This window comes from Anoplopoma fimbria, chromosome 17, assembly GCF_027596085.1.
Source record: "Anoplopoma fimbria isolate UVic2021 breed Golden Eagle Sablefish chromosome 17, Afim_UVic_2022, whole genome shotgun sequence".
In the NCBI taxonomy this organism is placed as follows: domain Eukaryota; kingdom Metazoa; phylum Chordata; class Actinopteri; order Perciformes; family Anoplopomatidae; genus Anoplopoma; species Anoplopoma fimbria.
In genome coordinates, this window is record NC_072465.1 from 6,736,379 (window position 1) to 6,746,322 (window position 9,944).

Consider the following 9,944-nt stretch of genomic DNA (forward strand, 5'->3'; position numbering starts at 1 on the left):
GATGTTTATTTTGATGACATACATATTGTAAATAACACTGAATGAACAAATATCATGACAGATGGAATTGTATTATTCTTAAAGAGTTATATATGCAAGTAAAATTATTAAAAAAAATAATTGATTGCAGTGATTGATTGTGTCTTTAACAGGTTTTCCAATCCATATGTGTGATAAAAATGTATGTTTCTGTCCTAAAACCTTGTTTTCCCTACAAGATATTAAGATGTGTCTATCTGGGGTCACAAACCCATAGTAGTTGTTAATCAATTAACCTTTGCAAGCAAATGCTAATAGTATTTAATAAATATTTTTGAATGAGTTGGAAAAGTTGTTTTTGTTTTATAGGTATTCACTTGTGCATACAACTTGTAGTTTAACATAGAGTTAATAAACAGCAAATACTCTGGGATCAACTCTTCAGTTTGTTTCTGAGATTAGTGGGGTGTTCTTGGGTCTATATGTAATACCTGTCCCAGTCAATAAAAGGTCCATGGTCCTGCATTGAATATTTTTCACACCACTTTGACAAAGAAGCAAAGCCAAACCCCCCAACCGAATTTATTTCAGCCATCAAAAGAATATCCAAACATGTCCTTCCAGCCTACTGTGGATATCTTGAAAACGAAATATGTTTCAGGACATTGTCAGCGAGCTGGAGGGAGAATTTGCGAAATAATTTATTTTGACACTCAAATACATGAGGAAAACATACAAAACATTTATATATATATATATGTTTGTTGGTTATGTCAGCTTGCATCAGGAATTCAATTTGGGGGGGGGGGGGGGGGGGGTATGTATTCAAAACACAATAGTCTCTGACATCACTGGGGGTAAAAGACAACAAGGCAACGTTCAGCCTACAGATGGCGCCATACTGCCTCTTTCACAAAGCCGGTATCATGAGTGCTGTACTGTAACATTACAACTGTAAGTAAATCAGTACTACACAAGACTGTGAAGGGGTGTATGGTTTTTTTGATAGTGCAAGACTTTTAATTATATAATATTATATAATATATCGTATTACTATAAGACAATGTTAAACTATATATTATACTATTATATCATTTATAATATCATAATCATATTTTGACTCGAGGTATTCCTTCTATTAAAAACACTGCCAGATTCAGAATTAATAGTCAGTCGTTCTTACTTCCCGCCCTCAATGTTGCAGGTATGTGGTTCACAAGTTTACTCACCAAGCCGAGACTTAAAGGCTTTACCGTACACAGTTCAGAGGATAACTCGGCAGACGAACACACACACACTTCTTTGCAAGCAGGAATGATTTTCTACATATGAGACGCGATGAAAGTGCAACAGAAACAAGATATATTATTGTGCTTTAAGACAATATGCTAAAGAGGGTTAACTGAATATAATTGCCCATTAATCTCTGTAGTCACACAAGTCATACTGTTTACATTTCACAATACATGAGCCTCAGTACTGTAACCAACTGTTGCCTATATGTTCATCATTATACAATATATATAAAATACAATAGATCTAAACATATATAGCTAAATTGAAAAAAAAATACCGTGGATGATTTTGTGCTCTTATTTTAAGTTTAACAAGTTTAAATAAGTTTGCAAATTTCCCCGCTGCGGGACTAATAAAGGATTATCTTATCTTATCTTATCTTAACATCTGAAAATCATGAATATTACAAACGAACACACGTGGTCACATGTTGCCTGCCTGCATCTGCCAGCAGATTCAAATCAATCGGTCGAATCAATAGGTTGACACCGTTGTTTCCGGGTGTTAGGCCACCACGGGTCATCTGTGCTGCAGGGAAAAAGCAAAGGGGAAACAAGAGTATTCTTTTCATCACAATGTCCCTCAACAACATCTAAGCCCAAATGTGAGAACATGGATCATTACTCTGGTGTGAACTGAACGCGATGAGGAACAAAGGTAGACTCGGTTCACTTCACACCAGAGTAATTTGTGCAGCAGACCACCTGCCATTCAGACAGCGAGCGCATGGACCAGACTTTCACACCAGCTCGTGGTGGTTCATGGAGATTCCTGTTGGTAGTCGGGAGCAAATCTGAGTTCTGCTAGTAGTGAACTTTTACCAATCAGAAATAGTTCAGAACTAGCGGAATTCCAGACCTACCCTCGAAACTTCACGGCATCATATGGAAATAGGAATCAAAAAACATTAACTGGTATCAACCTCAACTCTTGAATGATATGTACATGAAGACATTGAAAGCAAAATACTCTCCCCTAAGACAATGCAGCATTTCTTCAAGAACAATATTTACATTTAAAAGCTAAACACATGATTAGACACATATTATTTAAATAAAGGATAATAAAAGAAAAGTTTACAGATTTCTTCAGTTTCAGGATCCATCTTCTCCTTGCTGTGCAGTCCTTGTCCCACATGGAGTTCTTGTCAAATCTGGGAGCTAGCCACTTGAGCAAGAAGTGGTCTCGAGAGAAACACAATCAACGGATTAAAATAAACTAGCAGCTTTTGTCGACCTGTGATCTGAGCTGAACTGTTGCTCCGGAAAGATTAACTCGTTACGGAATGAACACGCCAAAAGTAATTACTCTGTGTTAATCTGTTTTATGGAAGAACCTGAATTGTCCGTATAATCTGCTTTGGTCTGCTGGATGAGAAATCTTCACCTGCTTCAACCCACTTCTGATTAGCTGTTCAACACTAAGAGGGGAGAAACCGCTAGGACAGCTGCTACCCTAGTTCTTGGCCTATTGGCCTGCTTAGATACATGGTTATCGTGTCACTTTTATCACTGGTTATGGTTGCCTGGCACAGAGGCTCTTGAGCAGGCAATGCCGGGCATATCCTCATCCACACCTGGTTGAATGTCTTAGACCAGCTTGGGGACCCCACAACCATTTGGTTCTCCAGCTCCTCCAGTGTATCCACTCTCAAAACTGCTTCTTTATGTGGGTTCATGAAGACTGTTGAAAATGTAATTAAACAATAGGAAATGGGGAGTCTTCCATAGCAGTGCAAAAAAAGGAAGTAATCTGAATGAGTGTCCACGAAACACACTAACCTCCATGTGTTGGTGTGGCTGTGGGCCATAACACAGGAGTTAACACACCAGCATCAATGGCATTTGCAGTGCTCATAAAGAGTGCTGTATTTTTGTAAGTCGTCACCGGAAGATATCAACAAAAAGCCAATGGGATTTTTTCCATGGATTTGGGGGCTGTCCATTTGTTTGTGTAGATAGTTTGTCTCTCCTGTTTTGACTGTATTAATGTGATTTACAATGTTCTGAGGGGCAAAAAGCTGGCTATCACAGCCTGCTCCTAGCTGTATCCCACTTCCTACCGGATCTGATCTCTCTCCAAAATAACTGTCTTTTGTACGTCTTTGTAGTCTCCGAGTGATAAATAGCACAAATGGGTCATCCTGACCCATTTGGGTCTAATGAGCTTTAGATAAGAGTAAGAGGGTAACAAGTGTACGGATTTCAACACTCATTTATTACACAAGTTCAGACAAAGCTCTACACCGAACTGACACAGTTTTAAAATGCCCCTCAGTGGTTCAGTCACACATACCTTACTGTATAACATCATGGTCTCATGCTGAGAATACTTCATAATTGTGCCTTAAAAGTAAAGGACAGAAGACAGTTATCATCACTGTCAAGAGAAATTAAAATTGACTGCCAAATTCAGATTGTTGACACTGGTCTATAATGTCTGAATGGTTGTTGCTCCTACATCTCTTGTAAATTAGCATGCAAGGGGAAGCCACTTTTTGAGAACATGTTTTCAGTTAATGATCTGGATTTGGGGGCTGTCCATTTGTTTGTGTAGATATTTTGTCTCTCCAAAATGACTTTTTTTACGTTTTGTACGTCTTTGTAGTCTCCGAGTGATGAAAAGGACAAAAAGTTTAGCGGCAGCCCCATTCTCTGTCCTCGAAAGTCTTTATCCTGTCACATAACAAAGTGACAGAAATGGTTGCACGACGAATTAGGGAGCTTAGCAGAAACCTTACCTGGACTCCCACCTCAACACACTGGGTCAATCTCTTCGTACAGTGGGTGTGTTTAAGAAAGTAAAAAAATTGCACTTCTTTTGAAGTATAGCACAGTATAAGTGTTGCCTATAGGAGTTATATATTAAGTACAATTAATGGAGGACCATGGCACATTACATGCCTTAGTTAATTTGATGCACCATCAACTGGTTGGCAATTACGTAGAATGAATGAAGATAAAAAAAAATCCAACCATCAATGCATCAATTAAATGCCATTTTTGATTATGTTAGAAAGCAACACATGCCGGCAACTATGACATCGACTGGCGGAGCAAAGTCCGCAGCCAGTTAAGACAGTAATTAAGAATGCAAGAGGACGCCAAATTCCTTAATCACTGGCTGCTCTGATCCCCTAAAAGCACACTATCCTGTTGGAAATACCCCGAACTGAAGGGCTTTCGGCAGGCACAGCTGTCTCCCAGCGTCACCAAAACTATCCGCACAGCATATTCTATTTATGTGATATCCACAACTAAATACAAGTATCCTGATGACCAGTATGTACTGGTCAAAACCCCCAATAAAAATATCACACAGAACTGGTGCCTTGACTTCTGATTATTTCATTGTTTATTTTGTTCATTGTTATTTAGACCAACAATCCTGCCTCTCTCAACCTGTGTATGCCTATCACGCTGTCCTTTCAAAAGCGTTTTTCCATCCTTCAGAATGGGGATGCGATACTTTCTCCCCTTTGTCTTTGACATGAGGATAATGACGTGACTTGTAGGGCCAAAGCAGAGTCTAAAAATTCTATGTGCTGATGTGAACTCTCAATCCGCACGGCTTAAAGGTGTCTTACTTCCTTGACGTAAATTAACGGTGACTGACTTTTATAGTTCCGCTTCTTCTCCAATTAAGCTGCTTTAAGACTTGGCTGTCCTCTCATGCCCACCAGGGTCCGCATTCATTTACTTATCCTAGATCCCAACATCACACACAATATGAGATCAAGTTAGTATGCACAGTTCTGCTGTGTTTGTTTTCATTTCAACGGATGCAATTTGTGGTATTAGGTATCCCAATTAGGAATTATTCCTCTGTCTCCAAAAGTATAAGAAAAAACACTTGTTTGCTTTGAAGCTTAAGTTGCCATTTGATACACATACTCTGTGTTGTTTTATTACTTATTATTTCTACATTGCTATAGTTGTAAAAAGTTGTAAAAAGACAATATTGGCTACTGCAGGCTTCAATAAAATCAAATGATGGCTCAACATTGACATTTATGTGTTAGTCAAAGGTCTGGCAACTAATTCCCATTTTAACGGAGAGGATGGCAATCCGCTTTCAAGATTATTTGGGCATTTTGTGTCTTAAGGTCATAAGCTGATAGTTTTAATTACAGTTCAAACAAGTTTGCCGGTGATGGATTTGCCGCAGTATCACTGCCAAGCAGGACACCACAGATAAACTAACCTCCTTATCCAATCAGAGGTCTACGTCTGCTTCAGAGTATAAAAGCAAAAGTCAGATGTGTAGCACCAGGCACCCAAGGAGGTTGCAAGTGACAAGAAAGGTCAACTGCTGAGGTCCTTCCTTTACGATCAGAATGGCAGAAGAGTGGGGAAAACAGGCTTTTGCTGCCAGGCGGTACAATGAAGATACAACAAGGGGATCGGCCTTTGCCTACACAAACAGCAATCATACCAAAGGTACAGTATTATCATTTTAGTTTTTTAATAATTCAATGGACGTGTTAACCAGAGCAAAATCTACACACTGTTTGCCAATAGGGCCTGATACAGATGTAAAGATTCACCACCTTATTTTGTTCACTTTTAAGGGATTTCACTGACTAAAGTAATCTTTAATGTCATTCATTCATTCATTTTCCGTAACCTGCTTATCCAGTTAAGTATATAAATAAGAGCTGTCTCAGTCTCTCTAACACTTTACAAAACAAGATAAAAAAGAAGAAGATGTGGACCGAAGGAGATTCTCAACTGGGAGACTAAATATGCTATTGCTTTTTGTTCTTTCAGATCCCTTTGAAGGTCCCAACTACCACATTGCTCCTCGATGGGTTTACAACGTTGCAACACTCTGGATGTTCGTTGTGGTCGCCCTATCAGTCTTCACCAATGGTCTCGTCTTGGTGGCCACGGCAAAGTTCAAGAAACTCCAACACCCTCTGAACTGGATCTTGGTCAATCTTGCAATTGCTGATCTTGGAGAGACAGTTTTTGCCAGCACCATCAGTGTGTGCAACCAGTATTTCGGTTACTTCATTCTGGGACACCCAATGTGCATCTTTGAGGGCTACGTCGTGTCAGTCTGTGGTAAGTGGTCCCTGTGTTTTACTCTTTGATTGGAAGATATTTGGAAAGAGAGTTTTCTATGTGTTGCATGTGCTATCAGGCTGGGAATGAACCTTTACTGAGTATTCTTATTCTTTACTCAGGTATTACCGCTCTCTGGTCCCTGACTATCATCTCCTGGGAGAGATGGATAGTTGTGTGCAAACCTTTTGGAAATGTCAAGTTTGATGCCAAATGGGCCACAAGTGGAATAGTGTTCTCCTGGGTCTGGTCTGCCGTGTGGTGTGCTCCCCCCGTCTTTGGATGGAGCAGGTAGCCTGGTATTTTTAATCATGAAAAAAAAATACACTGACTTTTGAATGAAACAGAACGGTAACCTAAACATTTTCTGGCAATAGGTACTGGCCTCATGGACTAAAGACCTCCTGTGGACCTGATGTATTCAGTGGAAGTGAAGACCCTGGAGTCCAGTCCTACATGATTGTTCTTATGATCACATGTTGTTTAATTCCTCTAGCCATCATCATCTTGTGCTATCTTGCAGTCTGGTTGGCTATCCGTGCTGTAAGTTAACTTACCAGCAGTTTTATATTCTTTATAAAGTTGAGCACCGCCTGGCAGAATCTTAAACTGTGATGATTTGTGGATCACAGGTTGCCATGCAGCAGAAAGAATCAGAGTCAACCCAGAAAGCTGAGAGAGAAGTATCCAGAATGGTCGTTGTCATGATTGTGGCATATTGTGTCTGCTGGGGACCGTACACATTTTTTGCCTGCTTTGCCGCGGCTAACCCTGGATATGCCTTCCATCCTCTGGCTGCTGCAATGCCTGCATACTTTGCCAAGAGCGCCACCATCTACAACCCAGTTATCTATGTCTTTATGAACCGGCAGGTGGGCACATCAGTGACATTGACACATTGATCAGCTTCTCTATGTCCAGATCAGACATTTCTAACATGCTTCTTTTATTCCCTCCCTATCAGTTCCGTACATGTATCATGCAGCTCTTTGGCAAAGAAGCGGATGATGGCTCTGAAGTATCCACATCAAAGACAGAGGTCTCCTCCGTGTCTCCTGCATAAAGCTGTTGATTTTCTCTTTTTTTGGAAAAAAACAGAGAACCATTGTGATTTGTACAGTATATATGTATTGTTTCATTTATCTTTTTTTTTTTTAGTAAATATAGCTTTCTGGCAAAATACAAAAATACCAACAAAAAATTACATAAAGTTAATGAATCATTATGACTGGTCTTCTTTGATGCACATAAATACAAAGCATACTGAAATGTTCTCCTTTTGGTGATTTTTAAAAACTACTGGTGAGATACAAACATTTTAAGGTCTTAAAGAACTTTTTAAAAAAGAGCTCCAGCTCAAGATTTTATATCTTGGTGGAAGTTCTGAAGAGTATCAGGCAACTTTCCTTCAGGTATAACATAAAAATGCTAGCCAGTGTTTGGTTTGTCCGTTCTGCACTACTTGGCAACAAAGCAGTGCAACATGGCGAACTCTGTGAAGAGGATCCACTCCCTCCATATGTAGATAAGAAGGGTTCATTCTAAGCTAACAAAAACACAAGGACTCCTAGTTTCAGGTGATTATACACTAATGAAAACATAAATATGAAATTTGTATTCCATTTCCGCTACTAGATCCCCCTAAATCCTACACGATGGTCCTATAATTTAGCTTTTTAGCCTCTTCCTACCTAATTTTGGTTCAAGAAAACAGGCTCTAATGCTAATGCTAACTGACCAGCACTTAAAGCCGGAGAGAAAAGTAAGCTAGCTAGCTAAGCTGGTCAAATAGTCACACTTGTAGGGGCAAAATAATTCTCAGTAGTTTTCTCAGAAGTTGGAGGTGACCAGCCTGGAGCGGAAAAGGGAATGAATAGGCTAGTTTTGTTTGACAGATGACAATAATCTCCACTTCAGCGCTAATGTTGCTGTGTGACTGGATCCCGAGAGGCAATTTTATTTTAACATAGGAATAAATGTTAGGGCTGTGTTGGCTTGTTTTGGATTTTCTCTTCCTCCTGACGGCCAAAGGCTATTGCTCGTACTCCACTGCTAATCATTTTAACTCAACTGGGAACCATGGGAATCTGGGCGCACTATTGTGTGCTACAACAAAATCAACATCTTGAGGGCATTTAAGAGAGGTCCGCATACAAATAAATCCTGAAACATGATGTACACTCCAGAAACAAATGAGTTAAATATATATATTTCAGATTAAATAATAACAATAATAAGGTTCTAGATCAGAGATTGTTGACAAAAGCAGCCCAAATTTTGTCTACCAGACCATTGCTATTTTCCCCAGTGTGCAGTGTGGGTCACGCTCACGTGCACTAACATGGACTAAAAGCATGCCCGGCCGGCCTGCCAGCGATATCAACGAAGCAAGGAAAAGCTTGGATAACACACACAGAGGGAGAGCGACTTCATTCTCTGCTCAGCTAGACTTTACTCCATTATATCTTTACATAACAGATACTGCTATATGTCTGTTCAGAATGTGAAATATAGCTCCTTTAAGAATCATTGCACAGCATTTTTACACATATATTTTGTTATTTTGTCACTTGTTATTTGCTATGAAATAAATAAAAGGTGCTTGCTAGGTTTGGCAGAATGATGAGAACATAAACACTAATCTTCAAACAATGACACATAAACTACACATTTTAGCAGGTCCACAGCTAAATGGTCAGTCATCTTGTGGTTAAATGTATTATTCACTTTGAGATGTGCTTTATGTACATCAGTCTTTCATGTTTAATGTATTAGTGCTAAGAACATGTCACCATTTAGTTGATAAGTTGTAGGTGGAGACTGGGAACTGGTCATCTGATCTTTTGCAAGACAATCCACTTTTTGTCCGTCTTGCCCGCTGCCCATAGTTCTAACACATTTAAATCCCCAAAATACAGCTGATATACCAAAATAACCTTTACTAATGTATTATTGATTCAAATGAAATGCTCAAATTGTTTAACATGAGAATCAATGAACCAAATCTAAACAAAGTCGACACAAATTTGATTGACATGAACTAACAACTGCAACAAAGGCTAATTATAAGTTTGATGTGTTCTGGTGTTGTAAAGGGTTCATTTGTAATAACAACTGTTCATTAGATAACCATTCATTCATTTTCCGTTACCGCTTATCCTGTTAAGGGTCTCGGGGGGCCTGGAGCCGATCCCAGCTGTCATTGAGCGAAGGCAGGGTGTGGAGCATTTCCCCCCTAAATGCTCCACATGGGTCAAATTGATGAATATGTATTCATCATTTGCTTGTGTTTTGATGATTTGCATGTGTTTTCTTAAGTTGCAGTGGATTGCTCTTAGAGCCAATGTAATGAAGTTGACATCTTTTATTTGTGTGACATATCTTTATAAATATTCAATGGATTGCCATGAAATGTGATATTCCAGGTCCCCAAAGGATGAATCCAATGATTTTGGTGATCCCCTGACTTTTCCTATAGAGCTGCTGGCAGTTTAAACTTGTCACTGATTATCTTAAATTTGCTACATTCATGGTCTCTAGACAAAGTATTCAGCTGTATATGCAGATGGTGGTCCTACGATGCTCTTTTATTTTGACATTTGG

The 9,944-nt window shown here is 39.3% G+C and overlaps 1 protein-coding gene across 1 annotated transcript; it reads left to right on the top strand.

Moving 5' to 3' along the window:
* Window positions 1-5,611: 5,611 nt before the first annotated feature.
* On the top strand, window positions 5,612-7,404 carry LOC129106455 (red-sensitive opsin). Its single transcript, XM_054617862.1, has 6 exons — window positions 5,612-5,714; window positions 6,045-6,341; window positions 6,464-6,632; window positions 6,719-6,884; window positions 6,974-7,213; window positions 7,306-7,404. The coding sequence occupies exons 1-6, from the start codon at window positions 5,612-5,614 to the stop codon at window positions 7,402-7,404; spliced, it is 1,074 nt and encodes a 357-aa protein (XP_054473837.1).
* Window positions 7,405-9,944: the final 2,540 nt, after the last annotated feature.